Source organism: Corapipo altera, unplaced genomic scaffold, assembly GCF_003945725.1.
Source record: "Corapipo altera isolate COAL_440 unplaced genomic scaffold, ASM394572v1 61411, whole genome shotgun sequence".
In the NCBI taxonomy this organism is placed as follows: Eukaryota; Metazoa; Chordata; class Aves; order Passeriformes; family Pipridae; genus Corapipo; species Corapipo altera.
Window position 1 is genome coordinate 21565374 of NW_020884875.1, and position 22764 is coordinate 21588137.

At 36.3% G+C, this 22764-nt stretch overlaps 1 protein-coding gene across 6 annotated transcripts in view; it reads right to left on the reverse strand.

Annotated features, from left to right (window-relative positions):
* NIPBL (NIPBL, cohesin loading factor) overlaps nt 1-22764 on the reverse strand; it is a 161522-nt gene that overhangs the window by 31422 nt on the left and 107336 nt on the right. For all 6 annotated transcript variants that reach the window (XM_027634345.1, XM_027634340.1, XM_027634341.1 and 3 more), the window contains 8 exons: nt 10766-10948; nt 6356-6553; nt 6100-6171; nt 5924-6013; nt 4851-4954; nt 3336-3422; nt 1526-1757; nt 701-852 (listed from right to left, as the gene is read on the reverse strand). In XM_027634345.1, coding sequence (XP_027490146.1) covers nt 701-852; nt 1526-1757; nt 3336-3422; nt 4851-4954; nt 5924-6013; nt 6100-6171; nt 6356-6553; nt 10766-10948 — 1118 coding nt within the window. The remainder of the gene's footprint in view (nt 1-700; nt 853-1525; nt 1758-3335; nt 3423-4850; nt 4955-5923; nt 6014-6099; nt 6172-6355; nt 6554-10765; nt 10949-22764) is intronic.

A 22764-nucleotide genomic window follows, 5' to 3' on the forward strand; every position in this document is an offset into this window, starting at 1 on the left:
TACTTCATGTTATTTGCAAATAAAGATATTAAATTACATTAGGGCACAGGTCCCATGAGAAGCAACTGAGGGAACTGGGATTGTTCAGCCTGGAGAAAAGGAAGCTCACTGGAGACCTTATCACTCTCTACAACCACCAGAAAGGAGGGTGTAGCCGGGGGGGGTCAGCCTCTTCTCCCACATAACAAGTGACAGGATGAGAGGAAATGGCCTCAAGTTGCAATAGGGAAAGTTTAGATTGGATATAAGGAAAAAATGATTAATGGAAAAGGTTTTCAAGAATGGGAACAGGCTGCCCAGAGAAGCAGTTGAGCCAATATCCCTGGAAGTATTTGAAAGACATGAAGATGTGACATTTAGGGACATTTGAGTGGTGCACTTGGCAGTGTTGGGCTTATGGTTAGACTTTATGTTCTTAAGGGTCTTTTCCAAGGTAAATCATTCTGTGACTCCACACCCGAATACAATCAGGTTAAACTTTTCTTAAGTGTACAAGAGATGCCATTAAAGATTCATAATTTAAATGCTTCTTTGCAGATTACCTACTACACAACAAACTAGTCACTCTGATGTTAAGAATTCAAAAGCTCCTACTGATTTCAAACTTCACATCACTGAGACAATCATACTTCACCTTTGCTCTAAGAAAAGCAAAGCTAATCTAACATTCCTGGACAGAAATTTTTCTGATAAAACCTACCTGAAGAATAGTTGTATCAGTGAGAAGCTGTATCTCAAGTAACTCTGACAAGCTGCTGACAATGTCACAAACTTTGTTATACAACATCACGATAACTCTTTGCTTGTGGGTGGAACACTTGGCACGTTTTGCTTTTGAACTTAAAACACCACCTAGAAAATGAAAAAATATATTCATTAATGTTTTCAATGCTTCAAACAACAAATACTGGAAAGATGATTATCCTCAAAAAGTGTCCCCAAAACAACTGCATGACTACAGTTTTGTAAAAGCAATTAGAAAAACTACTTCGTAGAATCAGATGGAAAGCACGAATTTCACATAATATTAATTTTTATATAGGCTCCAAGTTCTGGATCCGAGATTTTTAGAAAGGTTCTTGAAACTGGATACATTTATCTATAAGTATGAACATGGCAACAAAAGGCTAGAAGCTAAATAGTTTTCCCTGAAGTAAATGATTATATACATGGAGATTATGACTATGAAATTACTTATTCCTACATGTAATAACTATACACAAAAGCTCATCGTCAAACTTCTGAATACTTTAGTCTAAATAATTTAGTCACACTGACATTATTGCAGTAACTCAAGCTGCAGTATGACTAAGTTCTTCAGATGGCAAATTTTATTTTTTTTATCCTACATTTCATCATTCTCAATCTAATGTAATGCATTAATTCAGGATGCTGTGTTTGGTATGAAAGAACTATCAGTATTAAAGTTACAATCATATTCCAGAAAGTCATATAATTTACATCATTGTAGAGTAGATTAAGTTTTGATAGCTTTTAACATGGGAAGACTTGTTAGCATACTAACCACCATGAGGATCAACTCTATACACAGGATCATACTGAGGATATAGAGTGTTCTGCAAATGAAATTTTGTGTATTGAATAACTCTTTCTATTACATCCTCAATATATACAGCTTTAGGCATATTTGGTGATGTCATAATATTGATAGCAGTAAGACAAGCATCAGCTGATTTTGTCACTCTTTCCATAATAAGGTCTCTCCATAATCTCTCCTCATCTTCAGTGTCATTATTCTGCAACAGTAAAGAAAAACAGAAGAGTGTGAACAAGAAGTCAAATTTTTAGTCTTACCATAATATATGCTCATGTATAAAATATTGTATTTCCTTTTTGATACAAAAATAGTTTGTTTTAAAAATCAAGTAATGTTTGTTTTACTAGCAACATGGTTGGAACATCTCCCTGAGTAACAGGTCTTCAGTGTCTCACTGTATTCTTCTGCTAGAACAAAAAAAGCTTTCTGTGTCTCACTGGGAAGCATTATAAGGGAAGATTGCCACATACTCTATTTAAAAGCAGCATACGTTAAGCAAAATCTAAACTCATTCATCTGGTGTTCCCTTCAGTGACACCAGTTGCTGCTTTCATCAATCCAATTTTTGCCACTAGAGGGAATTCTTATACAAAAAGACTGTCACAAGTCACATGAAATCTGTAAGTACGCTACTTTCTCTGCTTCACAGGCCAACCTATTATCAATGGGTTTAAAACACGTCTTATCAAATATGTCCATTCAGACTTAACACAGGCTACAGAATCTCTGTATTACTGTGTTTGTAAAAAGTATAAAAGCAAACATACATGAGATTAATTATGACCATCCAGCCCTACTTAAATATCATAGTAACACTACTAGGCAGATTTTCTCACAGCTTCTCTGGTACAGACAGAGCCTCCAAAAAAAAAGTCTTTACTGCCTGTATGACACTACAGTTCAACACTGTCAGCTTTCTTTGTAAAAATAAGACTTTTTCCTTTTGCAGTACAAGAATCACAGTTCATAATATACATGCTATACCTAATTTTAAAATAAACAGAAATCTGCAAATCAGGAGGTCCCTGCAAATTTCTCACATAGTGGTTTCAAGTAACTTGCTCCCTACACAATTAAGTCCTTAAAAAAACCCAAGTAATTTTTGTTTCCTAAGTAATCTTGAAAATGGAAATCATATTAAAGCATCCTCTGCCTCTGAAAAACACTATTAACATGGAGGTAAGATATCTTCACTACACTGTAAAAGCAGTCAGCTTACTCCTTGGCAGAGGCTTTCTTTGCCACAGTGATTGGAATAATTTTTAATAGTTTTAGGAACCCCTCCCAAACTAAAATACTAAACTTCCTGTTAATTTGATTTACATTGACAACTGTAACTTTGCAGTGTAAGAACAGATTTAAACAAAACACTTCCTCCTTAATGCTCAGGAGAAAGATACGCTCCATGTGAACACTAGAGTACTTCCTTCATTGTGTAAGGCACTTTTATGGACACATAAAAAAGAAATGTCCAAAGGTGCAAATTACACCAGAATCACCATGAATATTTCAGGATGAAACTATAATATCTAAAATGAAACAAAAGAAAATTCAGTTGCTCCCACTACATCTGTTAGTTATCAGTAAAATATATTTAGTACTGAAAAAAATACAATTGAATTTTACTTCAAATATTAAAATTTGGCAATCTCAATTACACACGTTATATCAGAAATCCCTTTCACACACATATGTAGTATTTAAACCTATCACTAAATAGGATTCAAGTGAAGAAAACTCTACATAATGTTGTGAAATTACGTAATTTGAAGCTCACATGGTTAAGTAAAGTAGAAAGCTTTGATCCATCTTGAATATTTTTCTCCAAAATATTCAGGACTTTCACTGTTTTATCTGTCGAGAGCTAAAACAAGAAAAGAAACATGTTAAACAACTGCAAGAACATAAAGGCTTCCAAATTGCTGAAAAGAATGCCAAGGCATGACTGCAGAGCTTGCATAATACGAATCACTGAAATTGTAATCAATTTGACACAAAGAGAATGTTGATACTAAAACTCAAATAGGTAAAATATATTCTAGGATTTCAATTACACTGCATTTTCAACCAGCAAAATTCACAGAAATAGATTTTTAAATCGTCATTAATGTTGTATACATGTTGTATACATATTTGCTACTAGAAACCTATCAAATCCAAGTAGGAACTATGAAGTCTGACTGACCATATAGAGCTTTATTAGGAGAAAATAAAAACTGCGTGAACAAGTAGATATAAATTCCTTGATACTTGAGTGCTAATAAAAAGGAAATGTATTCTTAATGTTAACTTTAAAGAAGTAGCATGTTGAAAAATGTAACTCAAACTCACTGGCCTTCTATAGAATTATGATTAAATAATTTGCAGAATATGCTAAACTTTAGGAGAGCCAGTTTCTCTCATCTAGATACTACTACTCACTTTTGGAAGCAATATAAGTCTGATTTTATTTATATATATGTGTATGTATGTACGTACGTATGTGTAAAAAATACAGAGCAGAGGTTATGGGTGAGAACTATTACGAAAGAGAAACACTGATGCCACCAATATACTATAAAGAAAGGTAGGGAGATTGAAGGAAAGTCCAGGAAGAATACCTAGAGTTTAGATTAAAGAAGTTTGGAATCGTCCAGAGTGACTGTTAGTGGGAGCAAGCACAGAGTTTAACATAAGACTGCCCAAAGCCATGAGTCCCAGAAAGATAAAAGGAAATCAAGAACATTGTTTCTAGAGGTACGCAGCAACAAAAGTCCCCTTAACTGACTGGGGAAGAGTATGGCACACAGAGTGGAGAGGAGACTCAGGCACACAGAGTGACTCTTGGAGAGATGAAGGAAGAATGCAACTCTCTATTGCTGGCTGGATATCATGCATCTACATTGCACTGATGACATATATCAGAAAAGGTGGATTTTTTTCCTTTGTCAGCAGGTTCTGATTTACTGTAGTTGCTCAAACACAGCTGTAAGGAGCAAAGCCTATAGGTTGATGTGCTTTTGTGAAAGCAGATTAATTATTTTAGATTTCACTGCTCAGGCACATGTATTACATGTTGGCATATAGCCAACACTGACACGTAGAGGAGGACCTTTCAAATGGACCTTTCAACAAAAGTGTCTCAGTTTCAGAAAGAGTTAATAGTTAGGATGTGATAACTGTTTAAGCACTTCAGCTAAGTGAGCAGAAGCTCAAGTGTTCTTCAGGTGCGCACACCTCAAGAAAACCCGAAGAGGGTGGCATGTTAATCAGTATTTTATGCTCAAAAAAAAGGTAGATTATGAAGATGTACCTTGTCCATAATCCCCATTGCCTTGATTTTTGCAGATTCACTACCCAACTCACTAAGCTGATGTTTTCCCAGTAGCAATTCCTGTGGAATCTCATCATCATCACCTTTTAAAGAAAAAAAAGGAAAAAAATTAGCAATCACATTTCTAATTAAACTTCAAGGAAAACAGTATTTTACATCCAGTATGAAAAAGTCAGCTGAAGAAAAAAAAATGATTGTCTACATAGGTAGTACCTAATGGTTCCAAATAGTTAGCATCTAACGAAGACTGATAAAGATAACTTCTGGTTGTGTTGAAACAATGACTAGTCATTAAATATGACTGGTTCTGAAACATCCTTTAAGAGTCTAACACAAGGCATGAAAAGTTTTTAATATAGCAAAAACCATTTATTGCAGCTCTTGTGCCACCACTTTCAATTCAGTAAAACAAATAAAACCACTGTAGCCCTGAAGTTCAAGTCTGGGCAAGAGCAACAGATAAAAACCACGTGAAATTAAGCACCTTGAGACACACTCTCTCCCAATTGTATTTACCCCTAGAAAAGAATCAGGTTACCAGACACAGAAAGATCCAATGGCTTCACTTTTAAATCCAAGGTTGCATACACTATGGCTTTAAAAACTATAGTGATTTGTTTACTACATCCCTCCCCTTGTTCTAATCCTGTGACAAAGATGGCAGAAAAAAAATTAATGAATACTCCATTATCCATTTCAATAGAAAGTCACCCTGGTTAACATGGACTACTTCCTCAGACATTTATGCAAAGTATGCTGTTTTTCCACTGAAACTGATAAGGAACACATGGTGATTCTGTGTCTCAGCTATAAATGCATCAGGATTCTGCTGCCTGAATTGAATAATCAGAATCTGTTGGGTAAAAGGCCGCTGAAATTGGAAAGGTAAAGGCCACCACTCAAGGCAGAAGCCATATAAATCCAGTGTGCCCTAACAAGTATTGCATATAATTAAATCACTAAGAAGCAGACTCGAGTACTTAGATACAATTTGTTTATGCTTCTTGTGTTTCTAATTGGAGAAAGTATTTTGAAAATTTCTGACATATTACCAAAAGCTGTAAAATCCATGTCTTCCAGATTTTCCAAAATATTCTCTATCGAAGCAGTAAACCTTTTGAATGTGGAAGAATCCATCATTTCTGGTGAAAAAAAGAAATTCATAAATAATTATTTTAAATACAAAACAGAAAATACAAACCGTGGAAAATAAATCTTCTAAAATTACCTTCAGGTGTAAGTTTAGGTTCATAAGCTTTCCTCTTCTTTTGTTTTTCTTTTTTCTTCATTTTTCTAGCCACTAATTAAGAGAAGAAAGAGTGAGGCAAACACTTTCTCAAAAAATTACATAAAGGATTCTTTCGATTTCTTACAATTGCATTCAACGTGGCGTCTAATTATGTTTATTTTAAAATGTTTAACATATCCATTAAAAAGGCACTAGTATTATGGAATAAAATTAAATATTTAAAGTGATCAGTTACCCTCACTGAGGCTAGGGGGAGAAGAATAATCATCCATATCAGAGTCATCGGGACTGCGATTACGGTAACGGCCACTACCAGAAATCCTCCTTCCTTCATGATAGTGACCACTTCTCCTGTGGTCACCAGAACTTCTTCTGTCATGTTCTTCATACTCCCAAGCTTCATCTCTATCCTTTTTGTGTCTTTTACGAGAAGCTAGAAATGAAACGCGTTTTCATTTTAAGTACAAAACTTTTAATAGCTCAAAATTGAACATTCTTAATCATTTATTAGATGTGTAGATGTGTTGCTTAGGGACATGGTTTTATGGTGGACTTGGCAGTATTAGTTGTAGTGTTGGACTTCATGGTCTTAAAGGTCTTTTCCAACCTAAAAGATTCTAAGATTTGCAAGTTAAAACACTCTTGTATAGTTGCTCAGTAAATCAAGCAAATACTCTAAAACTACTATATATAATTCTACTCTAGATTATTCTAACTTTTTTTCCCATGAAACTGGCAAAGATACCAGAAAACATAAAATAAAATAAAATTTACAGGGTATTTGTCCTTTTAATCAATGTAAGGGAAGTGGAACAAATCCAAATAAGTTTCATCCTTTCATGAGAGAACATTGAGATAATTTCTTAAGTTATCTAAACTGTGACTCTTTCTGGATGTTCCTGTTCCAGTTCAGTGATTGCTTTGCCCATTTGACACACTAAGTACCTATAAGACTTTGCAATGTATTTTCTTTAAGATATTCTGTTTTGCCAAACATCTAAGAGTTTGTCTTAGCATATATTCCAGGAAATTCATGTCAAGGAGAAAGCTGGAGTCACAATTCTGGGCCAAAGTGCAAATCAGCACCACAGAAGGTTATTGTAACTGCTTTTCAGGAAATACCAAAAAGCCCTGCAAAAGTGAATGTTGAAGAAGCTGGGATGAATATTCTATAAAGATATTCAGTGGAAATAATTAAAAAAACCCACTGAGACAATAACTCTGCTCTGCAATGGACCCTAGAGTACTCCCAATTCAAAATATGTACTACAAAACTCTTGCACGGAGGGGTCAAAGTAATTTAGGGTAATAACTCAGTTCAAACTTGGAGCTGTGCTGCTTCTGGATCAGACTTGTTTCTGGAGAAGTAAAGTCATCTCCTTGATGCTGGAGCTACTAACACTGTCTGAAATGGTTGAGAGAGTTAGCTGTGACAAAAGAAATGTAGGGCCATCTTGGACCACTGAGTGGGTAGGAAATTGGCTGGATGCTCATACTCCAAGAGTTGTGGTCAATGGCTCAATGTCCAAGTGCAGACCAGTGACAAGTGCTGTCCTCAGGGGTCAGTACTGGGGCCAGCACTGTTTAACATCTTTGTTGGTGATACGGACAATGGGATCAAGGGCACCTTCAGCGGGTTTGCTGGTGACACCAAGTTGTGTGGTGCGGTCAACACACTGGAGGGAAGGGATGCCATCCAGAGGGACCTGGACAGGCTTCAGAGGTGGGGCTGTGTGATCCTTGTGAAGTTCAACAAGGCCAAGTGCAAGGTCCTGAATATTAGTCAAGCACAAACACAAGCTGGGTGGAAAACAGATTGATGGCAGCCCTGAGGAGAAGGACTAAGGGGTGCTGGTGGATGAAAAGCTGGACATAAGCTAACAAAGTGCATTTACACCCCAAAAAGCCAACTGCATCCTAGGCTGCATCCAAACCAGTGGCCAGCAGTTCAAAGGAGGCGATCCTGCCCCTCTACTCTGCTCTCGTGAGACCCCACTGCATCACTCTAGGGCCCCTAACATAAGGAGGACATCATCTGTTGGAGCTGGTCCAGAAGAGGCCACAAAGATGGTCAGGGGGCTGAAGCACCTCTGCCGTGAAGACTGGCTGAGAGTTGGGGTTCTTCAGCCTGGAGAAGAAAAGGTTCTGGGGAGACCTTACCTTCCAGTACCTAAAGAGAGTCTACAGGAAAGCTGGAGAAGGACTCTTACAAGGACATGAAGTGATAGAACAAGGGGTAAAAAGTTTAAACTTCAAGAGAGTGAGTTAAGATTAGATGTCAGGAAGAAATTCTTTAGCATGAGGGTGGTGAAGGCACTGGAACAGGTTGCCCAGAGAAGCTGTAGATGCCCCATCACTGGAAGCATTCAAGGCTGGACAGAGCCTTGAGCAACCTGGTCTAGTGTGGCATCTCTGCCCATGGCAGGGGGTTGGGATTAGACGGCCTTTAAGGCCACTTCCAACCCAAACCATCCTGTGCTACTTAGAGTAAACGTACTGGAGAAGAAAGTAAGAGTTTATGGGAAAAGGCTTTACACAACTGATTTCTTTACCCCATGAGAGGTACCCCATGTGGAGGCAGATGAAATCTGTCTCCACAGTTTACAAATCATCTGTAACACTTCAAGATCTGTGGGATGAATTCTGGCCCCAGCTACATCTCCATGAGAAAAGCAACTTCCAATATTGTTTTGCATGGGAAAACAGAATGTGCTACAATTCTGCTGGCTCTACAAGACAAATAATATGAACATGGGAACAGCCATTCACAACCACTGCTCTACAAAATTTATTTTAAAGTCACTAAAATTCACTACAAATTTAAGTTTTAATAACATCTCAAGAGTTATTATTGATTTTATACATAAATAAATACTACTTGGAATATAAACACAATTTCCTTCCAAATGCTCCCAAAAGTTCAGTTTTAGGCAATCGGAATAATTCAGAAACATGTATTTGTAACCACACAAACCTATCCAGTGTACTTGTCACAAATCTTTCACTCTCTTGATCACTTCGTCTTGTTTTAAATTTAATTCAGCTCTAGAGTTTTCTTTGAGAAACGTTGTAATTTATTTTAAAGACAGAGGTACTCACTGAATTGTTTAAAATGATGGCCAGATCTCCTGAGCGGATATAATGAAACTAGAATCCCTTAAAGCATATAATTACTGTGAAAGTTTTCCTTAACTTGTTTTACTTTATATTTAAGAATTTCAAAAGCTATGGCTACTATGTAGATAAAGGTATCTGAAATTCTTGACAATTCTCTCCATTCCCAACCAACTTAAATAATTTTCCTTAATGAATTCATTTATTTAAATTCACTGTTCCAGATTATTACATCATAAACAGGTGATACGGTAAACAGAGAATACAGAATCCTGAATGAAGCAAACCATCATTAATCCTTTGCCATAATCCTGACTGATCACAATTTACCTCAAGATGTCACACTCACAGACAAAGCATCATTATTCAGCTATAATTAAAAGGGAAAACAAATCAACAAAAGCACATTCTTTTCTGCTTCTTTTATAAAGATCAGACATATGACTACTATAATTTTGAGATGTATGTGTATATAGACATGTATTGTCTATCTGTTGGATAAGAACCCGAAACATATTAAAAAGTAGAAGAAACAAATCTTTCTCTTTTGGACCTTAAGAAATACTAAAAACGAAAACACCATGAACTTACAAAAGTTCACTAAGATGTTTATATAAACAGGGGTGCAAAGCATCTAAACTTGGGAAAAAAACCTTATACATAAGATTCCTTTGCAGGTGAACAGCCACAGGCACTTCTCCCGTAGCCCTGCACCGTTACACAGCTAAGATACTAACTCAGAATGAACTGATTCCCTCTGTTGCAACAGTTCATTTTCAGTGCTGGCTAAGTGTATGACCACAGAGACAAACTAACTGTACTCTTATTAACAAGTAGGAATTGTCTTCCTAACTTACAGGCAAATAACAATTTTTTTGACTTAGGAAGTTTAACTGATTGCACAGCAAAATTCTAACTAGAAGCTTCCTCTCTTCCTTTGAAAACAGTTAATTCATCATTAGCAAATGGTATTTCGAGAATCCATCAAAAACAACTCCAGCTTTTCAAGCAGTATGACAGAGAAATACTAGAAGAAATATTTAAAGAAACTTCTGTGCAGTAATAGTCTCAATTTATCATGTCAGAAAAATTCAAGACAGGATCCTTCACATTTTGTATCAATGAAACTAAGAATAATTTAAAAATTTATTTAATGACATTTTTCTTTGCATACATTTGTATGTAAGTTTTCTGTGCTTCTTTAGAGGATATGTTCCTTAATTTGATTAGTTAAAAACATTTCATGCTAAAACTGAAAGCAAAAAAAAAATACCTAGGCAGCGGCTCCCAATAAAGTAATCAGGAAAATAAATTTAACAACTAACTGTTTTTCATCTTGAAGGGCAAATGGAAATCAAGTAATTTTTCTTTAAAAAGAAAAACAAGGGTTCTTGGCCAAATAGTTGTCAGGACAGCAAACTTGTTTTCATATGTTTTAGGACAAGCCAACTTAAAAGAAAATGTGTATCTTTTTGTAAAAACAAAATATTAGCTTTCTTTAGCTTAAGGAACAGAATGATGTACTACTTACATTCAAAAGCTTCTTCACTGTCATTGTCTTCATCAGAACTGATTTCAGCATATTTTGGTTTCTCATTAACTGTGCTACGTTTGCGCTTGTTCATTTTCACACGTTCACAAAGTGGCATGGTGGATTCAATTTCTGCCAGGAGCTCAGGAGGCAACTCCTTTAACACTGACTGATCTATGCTACCTATTAGTGGAGAGTAAGAAGAGCAAATGTGAACTTGAAGACAAAAAAGAGAGCCCAACACTACAGTCCCTTCTCAGGAACCACTTACAAGATATCCACTAACAATATCACAGTACCTGGATGTATTTGACAGACCTTTTTTAAAGTTGCATGGACTGTTCACACTACAGTTAGAAATTAACACAATAAATTGCATACACATTTCCTTTAAAAAAAATATTGTCAGGTATGTAAAACAAATTCAAACTGCTGAATTACCTTTGTAAAATGATATCCCTATTCTACTTCCACAAAGTTCAGCCTCTGATTTTAACAAGTTTTCTAACAGTGTAAGTAAATTATGGATTCTTAGTCCTCAATAACATTTCTGTTTATTCTCATTCAAATTAATTAGTGTACACAAGACAGTAATATTCCCTTTTCCAGTAAGGAAGGACAATCTGGCAAAACTTTTGGGGTCTTACCCCTAAATATAGGCCAAATCATTGAAAACCCCACCTCCACCTCAGATTTTTTCTTACCTCCTACTAGTACACAAATTTTTGGCTGATTTTGTCATAAAACAAAGTTGAAATTTTTTTATTTAATACAAATAAGCAGCTAGCTGAACCACACATCAGGTTTCTTTTCCACAGTGGTAAACAGGTAGACAATATCACAACATTCTCATCACATTTTGAAACTAAGATTAGACCCATATGCAGTCCAAGTGAAGGATATTTGCAGCCAAAATTCTTCCAACTGACACAAGGAAACCAAATTAATTCAAAGGTATTTCTTGGGGATTTGTTTATTTCATGTCTTATCTTTATTTATCAAAGAATCTACTACACAGATTTGAAGGCTATCAGAGTAAACTGTTGATCTTTTTCCAGCAACAGAACAAACATAAGCCATGAGCACCTCTCTTTCCATGCCAAGGCATTCTAACATTTTTTTAGAAAGGAAATCACCTGCCAGTTGCTACACAGACACACTCCTCTCAGAAAAACATCTTCTGGATGATAATACACTTTTTAATTGCATTCACTACATTACTAACCTAACTTTATAAAATTTATTCCATTTTTACACTAATATCCTAACTTCTAATGCAAGAATGGTCTTTGCATTTTTCGTTCTCTCTTTAAACATCTTTAATTGGAATTAGAACAGCTTTAATATGAGATTCCAGCATCAAAATTTTTAAAGAAATTTCATATATTACTATTTTCACATATATCTACATCCATAAAAACTGCCTAGAAGCAACAAAATCAATGATTAGAGAATAATTTTACATTGTCTAACGTATTCAGCAAGTCATCTCATCTAAGCACATTTTAGAAAAACAATTTAACTTCAAATACTGGGGATTTTGAAGTGAGGTAGGGAAACATATACAAAATAAAATGATAGTAAAAGTTGTCCCTGCTTCCTTCATGCTGTGGTCACGTATCTACTTGTGTTAAGTGGCCATCCTTATAAAATCATCATGTGCTAAAGTTACCTAAATTCTCAATATTGCTTTCAAAATTACTAGAAAACATTTCATGGTGTGGTTGACCATGCTTCTGTGACATGTTAATCTCTGTGGGCTGGGCACTTGACTTCAGACAGGCAGAAGTATTGCCAGCATGGGCAGATCATCTCCTCTGTGTGTACCAGCAGCTGACAGGATTGACAGCCAGGTCTAATCTGGATGCTGCACAGCTGTGCTCCTGAGCAGGTGTCCCCACACTTTGAATGTCTGCACAGTGCCTGAAGAGCTTCACATGTACAAGTTTAAAGACAATTTCCACAAGTGAAATTGATAAAGGGCCCTAGATCCTGGTTCTCTAATATGTATATTTAATTTTATGCCATGCTAATTTAATTGAAATCAGAAGGATTACACATATAGCACAAAGTCTACAGTAAATAATCTGGCCAAGTAAAAACATTGCAAAAGACAGCTACAAGTAAAGGAGTAAAAGTTTCATTAAATCCCCAAACTGCAAACAAAACTCACAGGCTACTCTCCTGCCTCCTAGGAATACCTGTCCTTGCTTTCTTTCCTTACTGATTCCTTGGTTTGTATTTAACCCTTAAATATAAATAAATTATCATAGTATCCATTACACATTAGGTATTTGTAAAAATAATTTTATTTAGTTCAAGTTTTTATGTTCTCCAGCGCTAAATTCAACTAATGCTTGAATTGCACTCTCTTGTGTTACAGATATTTCAGATGACAGTATAAGCTTACACATTTTTCTTTTGTTAGGAAATAAGTAAAGCTTACTTTATTCAAGTAGAGAACAGCAGAAAAGAGAATAAATAGAATTATTATAAGGTTCTCTATAAGCTATCACTAAAGTTTTTGTTTCTGTCACAATGTTCCCTGGAGTAAGTGTGTCACATGGCCAGTCTCCTTAGCTGCTGAGGATTGTAAATAACCAAATCTAGAGAGTTTTACTCATGCAGTACAAACAAGTTAAGCACAACTGCCCATGTACGTACAATTCTGATATACATGGAAAAGGACTTCTCATCCTTTCTGAAGAAATTCAGGAATATTCTATACTCTGGGACAAGTTATGAGCTTGTTAATACTTATTTTATTCAATTATTTTATGTTACCTTGAGTCAGGGCAACCCAAAAGTCACTGGAAACATCTTACTAAATTCCTTCTTTAATAACTCCTTACTTTGTAATGAAGGTAGTGTTTATTTGTTCAGGGTAGTAAAGAAATCTTTAAGAGAATCCACTGTAAGCATCCAGTTACATGGTAACAAGCATTAGGTAATAAAATCCATGCTAATGCCCTTTCAGTTTATGGGATATTTTTCTAAAACAATTAAAAGAATATGCAACACAAGCCTCTTTGAAATCTACAAACCCATGTACGATCACTTTCAATTTTCCACTTTCTTTGTTAAGTTTGCTAAGACCTGGTACCTATGCATTTTTTCACTTTAATCAGTAATATCTGGCTAAATCTTGCATTAAATAGTGAAAGAGACAGTAACTTTACTAAAAGGTTACTCCATAATTTTCACCAATGGAATTTCACCAATGAAATAACTCCATTTTCTGTGCTCAGTGTGATCAGTGTACACAATGTGCTTGAAATGAACTATAGCATGAGTGTAATGTCAAAGCTGCTGCCACTATTAAAACAACCAAAAAAACCTAGAAGAAAATTACCATCATAACAAATTCTTTGTCTCACTGTAAAGAAGAGCATGCTAACAAACTCCACATTATTGAAACTAAAGGGAAGTCACAGAATGGCTGCAAGAACCAATAAATCTCAAAGAACTGCATATGTGAACAGCCATTTCTACACTGCTTCTCCAAATATATGCAATGCTGTCCACAACTTACATACACGCTCTGCTTGCCGGAGAACAACAAGTTCTTGTTTTTGCTTCATTGCCATTATCAAAAAGTTTCTTAGAGAAGATATTCAGAGAATCATAGAGTCATAGAATATGGTGAGTTGGAAGGGACCAAGAAGGACCATTGAGTCCAACTCCTGGCCCTGCACAGGATGCCTCAACAATCCCACCATGTGCCTGAGGGCGTTGTCCAAAAGCTTCTCGGACTCTGTCAGCCTTGGTGCTGTGACCACTTCCCTGGGGAGCCTGTTGCAGTGCCCAACTACCCTCTGGGCAAAGAACTTTCTCCTGATATCCAACCTAAACCTCCCCTGACACAACTTCAGGCCATTCCCCTCAGTTCTGTCACTGGTCACCACAGAGAAGGGATCAACGCCTGCCCTTCCTCTTCCTCTCACAAGGAAATCGTAGATCGCAATGAGGTGCTCCCTCAGTCTCCTCTTCTCCAGGCTGAACAGACCAGTGACCTCAGCCACTCCTCATATGGCTTCCCCTCCAGATCCTTCACCATCCTTGTTGCCCTCCTTTGGATGTTCTCTAAGAGCTTAATATCGTCTTTATATTGTGGTTCCCCAAACCGCACACAGGACTCGAGGCTGCCCCAGCACAGAGCAGAGCAGGACAATCCCCTCCCTCAACCGGCTGGTGATGCTTTGCCTGATGCCCCCCAGGACACGGTTGGCCCTCCTGGCTGCCAGGGCACTAATGACTTGTATTCAATTTGCCATCAACCAGGATCCCCAAGTCCCTTTCCCAGCACTGCTTTCCAGCATCTCATTCCCTAATCTATACACACAACCAGGGTTGCTCCATCCCAGGAGTAGAATCTGGCACTTGCCCTTGTTAAACTTCATATGGTTGGTGACTACCCATCTCTCATTTGTTGAGGTCTCTCTGCAGGGCATCTCTGCTCTTGAAGGAGTCAACAGCTCCTCCCAATTTAGTGTCATTGGCAAGACAATTCAAGAATCTTCGTCTTCTATTGAATGTTCACTGATCCTTAAGATAACGTGTTTTCTTACCAAGCAGTTCTTTACAAAATATAATACAGTTAAAGATCAGCCAGAGAAACTCAGCTAAAAAGGAATTAGTATGTAAGCCTTCTCTCATATTCTATCACAGTCTGTGAAGCCTTTCAAAGTATTTTGCTTGTGTAGTAGCAAGACTTCTATAAATATCTAGAGGATGTAGTATTCCCCTTCTCCACAAGAGGCTTAAAAAATGAATGGAAAAGCACAGATCTGATTCAAAGCTCAGTATTGTTTTTTGCAGCTTCATGTTTGTAGAACAGCTTTAACTTTAGCTAATATTTATGCATATCTAATACTTAGAGGGATCACTTTGCCTTGAATTTGCAAGTCAAATAGCTCTTCCTGATGCAGGCAGATCATCCTTCAAGAGATGTTAAACATCAAAAAAAGGTAACATCGTTTATTTTACTGGACCCATTCAGTATGGACAGCACAATTATTTTTTGAAACAACAATCAGTGAGTTCATATTAGTTTCACCTTCTTGATATAACAACTTCCAACAAGCAGCTATGGAAAAGGGGATGATGCTTGCTAATGCTTAGGTCAGAGAGGCTGTTCCTGTCATGAAATCAAAACCAACACCAATAAACTCTATTATTTTCTCAGTGATTATTTATTTTTGCTTTCCAAACTATGAAAAATAGTGGAGTACAGGTCTTGGTAATATTTCCTATGAACTAATGAACAATCAAAATTCAAATACATATAGAATTCTAAACTCTGGATTGCTAAGAGACAGTTAATACAGTGGAAATATAAATATTATAGTTCCCATTTCTGTGGGATGATAGTTTGTAATAAGAAAAACTGCATTTAATGCAATTTCATATCTGTAATCTCTATATTTTGCATTTTAAAATGCAACTTTTTCCAGTTATGAAGACATTATATAAAAACACACAAGGGTCTAGGAGAGGAACAGTGCCACCTGTTTAGGGTAAGGATATGATTATTTACTTCATGTTACTCAGCGTTAAGAAACTGAAGTTTAACTACTCCTCACGTTCTTGAACTTCTGCACTAATGAACTGGTACATATCTTCAATTGGGCATGAAAATAAAATCCTAACTACTGCAGCTCAATTTTGCCCTTTTTTTGCTCCTTTTAAGTCACAGAAGGCATTACCTGCTACAGGACTTTTCTTATTTTGCTAATGACTAATATATCCAGTCTTGCTCTAATTCCACAGAGGCCAAACTCACCTTCCTTAAATGTACTCTCTGAGCATTCCTCATATTCCTCCCTTACGTAATAAATGCTTAAAGTCTAACTTTCCTCCTATGTCAGGCATATACTAAGGAAAGAAAGTCGTTTCTTTCTGGGTTAGCTCAAACAACTTTCAAAGTCTGTGCTACACAAAATAAAACACACTCGTACTCCATAATAAGAGGGCTGCCTTCTCGTTGAATAGCCATGTCATAGTAACAACAACAGCACAGACTCACAGTTTAAAGCTACTGCAAATACTCATGCAGATAAGGTTGTATTTTAGATAAGGAATTAAAAGAAAAAAGGCAAAATGGAAGTACTTGCCTATGCTGTAAAGCTGTTTGGAAAATAAACACCTTTCCAAAATAGCTAAGTACTGTTACAATACAGCAGTCAGGTACTGAAATGCAAAAGGCGACATGACTGAAGAATAACTTGCTGGTTAAAGCTGAAAATTTTTAGTTCTTTCTCAAGGGTACAAATTTAGTTATATCCTTTCCACTCTTCAAATGCTCCAGTATGTTCTTTATATGGCATATTGAGTCCTTGGTGATCAGAGTCCCCTGCCCATCAGCTTCACACTCCCCCAAGTAATTTTATGCCCTGAACAGTTTCAAGAACAGAAGAGAAACACAGGGAAATCTCAATCATTTTCTCAGGGGAATTTACATTATGAGGAAAGTACATCTGCTCATAAAACAAGAGTTCCTCTTTTATCTTAGTACCATATCATCAGCTGAAAAATACATTATCAAATGAGTACTGGTGAAAATAAACTGAGTAGTACATTTACTCCAGTGGCTTTCCTTTTTCTTCTCCTCTTCACTGTATACCTTATGGAAGGGTATACAGCTATACCCTATAAACAGGATATAACCCTCTATTGAGTGCCTTACCCTCACTTTTTGACTACATCCATAACAGGATAACTCCTGAGCTCACCTCACACACACTCATGCCAGAAAAGGGGTGGGAGACAGATGCCCTCACCACCACCCTAGGGGCTGCACCCACAGGATTCTCTGCTGCAACCAATTTAGTAGGATGGAGAAAAATACTGTTAGGAAGAAGTATGTCCCACATTCCACAGAACCTGCTTGAACATATCTCTTCCAACATAATTTTTCCTCATCTGCCCCAATACTTGCACAAAGGAAAGGCTTCCAGCCTCAAACAAAAAAAGAGGGTTTGACTCCTTGCTTTTACTCCAGTTCTTAGCTCTGGCCTAGAATGGGACCCTGACAGGTTGGTCAGAGAAGAATCTGGACACAGCAACAGAATAATTTGTGTGATACAACAGAGATCATTGTTAACCACAGCTAAGCAGCACTGGTTCGAAAAGAATTTTACAATAGTACAAAATACTCTCAGAAAAAAAAACATTTGAAGGAGGGAAAAGATTTCCAAAGAGAGCCCTGAAAGATCCAGGTAGAAAGCAGGGAATATACCAAACACACACTCTCCCAACATGCCAAGAGAACTCTCGTTTATACTGGCATCAATGATGTCCTCAACCTATTTGATTGCTGTAGCAACTATAGCCACAAATTATTTATTCCTTATTGCTATTCACTATAGAAATCAACAAAAGGAGGTTAAAGCAGTCTAGTTTTGCAAGATACTTCACGAAAAAATAAAGCAGTACTTAGAAAAAAAGGAGCAAGATTGGCAATTAAAGTAAAGGCTACACTGCACAAACTTACTTTTATGAATCAATATCAGGGGGTTGCTTTTGGGTTTTACTGTCATTGTATTTGAACATATGCACTGAAATTTAGGCAAACTCAATTTATTGTATTAAGTTGGGGAGTTCTGTACAGTTGCAAAACACAGCATGCAATTTTCTGTTAGTATTCTTCTATTAAAACTCTTTCTAGTACTTGAAGGGAGATTATTAAAAAAAAGAGGGAGGATGACACTTTACATGGGCAGATAGTGATAGGACAAGGGGTAATTGTTTTAAAACAAAGTAAGAGATTTAGGTTAGATGTTAGGATGAAGTTCTTTACTGTGACAGTGGTGAGGCACTGGAACAAGCTGCCCAGAAAAGTTGTGGCTTCCCCATCCCTGAAAGTGTTCAAGGCCTGATAGGATGAGGCCCTGAGCAACCTCATCTCATGGAACGTGACCTTATCCCTGGAAGGGGGTTGGAACAATATGATCTTTAGGGCCCTTTCCAACCCAAACCATTCTATGACTCCATGATGACTAATGATTAAGATCTGAAATTTGACTGAAGTATTTTCCCACCCATGTATTCAAATCAATTTAAAAACGGAGCCAAAAGAAAACTGAGCCTAAGAAGAGACCTCGATTAAATAAAATCAGGTTGCTCCTCAGATTTTTTCTTCTCATAAAAGAAAAAATTCTGTATAATTAATATAATACAACTAAGACCTTTGCAGGGAGTAAGCAAGCAAATCCAATTATTTACCTCTCACTCGTGAGTTGTAGGCACATCAAGAAGACCTATTTTGTCCTCACAATATCATGGAAACATTCTCAGCCCCTATCATTGAAAATATCACGTGAAGCTACTTGTTTTGCTTCTTCAAGGTAACTGAATTACATAAGCAACAACAATAAAAGATTGCTGGTCTTAGCTTTAACTGTAAAATACTAAAAGCAAAATTCCTCAGAAATTAATGAAACAGTACATATATATTTAAGGAAAAGTTATTCAACACAAACAACAGTTCACTAATTCGAAGGAAAAAAACATTTCACCCTCTTCTTTTCTGTTTGTTGGTAATGTTCCCATGGAGCAAAAATAACCTCCAAATTTCAAGTAAACAGGCTAAATTTTCTTACACGAAAACCGTCACCTAAAACAGCTGTCACAGAGCAACAGAAAAGGTAATTTACTAGAAGCAAATGTTAGGTTCTCCTCTATTTGTTTTTGGTCAAATTTACACTTTGTTCAGAAGAAAATTCAAGCCAAAAATTTCAAGCACATATCTCTGCACATAAGCCAAGATTAACAAGCACATTTAGATCCTTAGAAACATGAACAGGTCTGTGTTGGATATTGTAATTGACATCAGATAAATTGCTGGCCCACATTTTTACATATTGCAATGCACTGTTGCAAAAATTATTTATGCAAAATAGCCTTATCAATTCCCAGAAACAAGAGGAACTCAAATAAGTATCCACATCTATAAAGGCAGTTTCAGACTTTGAAGAAATTGTTCTGACAAATTAGATAATAAATGTGTATCCTTTAGGTGTGCCAAAGTAATTTTTCAAAAATGAACTAATTAAACAATGTACTCCTAAATCTCAAACAGACAAAGCACTCCTAAATCTGCAAACATCTGGAATTGCATTTCAGATGAATGAAAGTACAATGAAATTAGTGGATTTGGTCAGGTTTATTGTTGCCGCTAAGAACTCGATGTAACATATTCAAAGTTCATTCTTACTATCCAGAGAAAACTTAATAATAACTGTAGAAGTAAGAATCAAATTATTTACCTTAGTGGTAAAGTCTAAAGTAGGAAAAAATTAGGAAAGCAGCCACCACGCAAAGCCCTGTGTTGAAAATGTCACCTATATTACCGGTAACAGACCAACACAAGAAATTGCTCCAGTGTGCAATAGCTGAATTCCTGCTGTGTACCAATACCAGTTTATGCAACATCCACTTCTGAAACACTAGCACCAAAAATGAAGGCTCCAGAGGGTATGTACAATGCCCATACAAATCCCAGCTACTTTCTGGGATGGGATGGACACATCATATCTTAATATTCCCTGCACGTAGGAACAAACCATTCTTGTGCAAAGCATGCTAGACAAATGAGATCTTCCTAAGTAAGTTATATATAGTTTAGTGCTGGCTTTTAACTAAACAATGCCTGGAATACTTTTCAAACCACGAACCTTTTATTCCAGAAAGGGAAAACAAACAATCAGGGTTAAATGAACAAACAGTATATTAAAATGGATCCTTTGCAGACCCAACATATCTTGAAATACTTCTAGGTCAGTCAGTTCCTCTTCCAGCCTAGTTAAGATGAGAGAAGGTAGTCCCTAATATCTCAGAAAAGACAAAAAACAGGAAGACTATAGAATTCTTATGAAAGTCATAGTTGCTTATCTACAATTACAATTAAATTTGAATTTGAAGAAGGTTTAAAGATTTGAGCTGAGAAGAATCATTATAAACATCCTGCTGTTTCGGAGAAAGTTTTTGCCTGCTTGATCCACATGGTGGTGCATGCACATGCAAGATAGTCAGCAGGTATTACTCTTGACATATGCAAATACAACTGTTACCAGGAACAAAAGAGTGATTTCAAATTCAGATTCATGGAATTGTGTATTTTCACAATTCTAATCTTTGCAAAAGCATAACTTGTGGTAAACAAACTGAGTTCCAGTCTTCTCCTTCCCAATGGAAATATGTTTTTACTCCAGTTACTTCCTTGCAGTCCCACTGATTTCAGTGTCTCTGTTTCAGCATTAAGAAATTGTTATTTTGGAAATGAATTTGAGTGAACCCTAAAATTCAGTGTGTTAACATCCATAAGCCAATTTTGTCCTTACAGAAATCCTACACATGAAGGACTTAAACAATATTTAAAACTGATACTCTCTTTCTGCCCACAGTTTTCATCTGTACCATAAAGTATTTTTAAGTAGTTCTGCTGTGCTAACTATAAATCCATGAGAGGCATCACAAGTTCACTCAAACAAGCCCACACAACCTTTTTATCCTGAAAGATGCCCTTTCTTGTAGCTACTACTAGGAGAAAATGACCTAACTGATTGCTCTGTTTTACAAGTAAGAGTATTTCCAGCTAGAACTCAAAGATGGACCATCATATTATACAAATGCTAAATTATAGTTACTACAGGTTCTGAAAAAGTTACTTGGAATTAAAACCAACCAAACAACCCAACAAACCACATAAGCACAGAACACAGAAAAAATCCATAGGCATTGTTTTAATGACATGAAGATGATTAATCAGTAAAATTTTTAGCTGATCCTGTAAAGAGTATGTATGAAGAGCACCTTTGAAGTAATGGCAAATCTTCACTCAAATTTCAGATCAGAGTAGCAGAGAACATAGTATATTTAGGAAGACTTGCAGCGAGCAACGAAATCCTACATTGTCAGTTCTGTGTTGTACAGATAATGAAATCCCATAACAACCTACACAATGGAGAAGTAGCATTCAGATCAGAATTTCTTTTTTTATTTCTTAAAAAGCTGAACTCTTTTAGGTGATATGAGAAGACTCAAAAGGTGCTTCTTTTGGAAAGACGATCCTTCAAACATATTATAAACCTAGTCAGACATCTCCTTACACAGTTACAGTTTCTCTCATTACTCATGTGTTTCATACTTTAACAAAGGAAAATTTGTCTTGTTCAGAATGCAGTAACCGTGAAACTGTTACCAGCTCCCATCCCAACACAGCTGATCAGCATAGCTCTAAAAAGCAGTAGAGAAGGTATTCGCTGAAGCTCTGAAAAGAAAGGATAGCAAACATGACCTCCTCATTGCAGGCACACACTTGAAGGGAAAAGTTTCATGGATCCCACAACAACACACATTTGCATTAAAACTAAGATAAAAGGCATTCACAGATGTTAAAATCAGATTAAAAAAATGTTCATTCTGACCTGGACAAAACAGGCCACAAAGACTTCACCATAAGACCCCTTAGCAAAATACGACGAAAAAAAATTCTGTAACTTTCCTCCAATGTATAGCATGAATCTTTCAGAAAAAGATCAAAAATCAGGAGAGAAAGAGAGAAAAAGGTAACTTCTTCCTTTCAAATGACAAAAAGGACTGTTGGGTTGATTCAATATTAACAGTCACATACTATGGCTATCCCTCTCATTCGTAACTTGACAAAATTTCAAACATCTCTATAAAATTTGGTGAGAATACTACTTTGTCTTTTTGAAGTACAGTGAGAGGCTTATCCACATGTACAAATAAAGGTATAATTTTCAAATCTAAAATTTACTGAAACCATGCAAAAAGTTGTATAGACTTTCAGTTTGCAAAGAATCAATTGTAGCTTAAAAGAAGTCAATTTTACTGAGTTTTATAATGAATGAGAATTAGTCCCTTAAGACAGAATGACTATCTAAATGGTGTTTTGAACTAGCTGAACAATCCTATTTTAAACTAGATTTCAGATAAATCACACCAATGACAAAGTCATGAGAAGACATTTTCTTGGG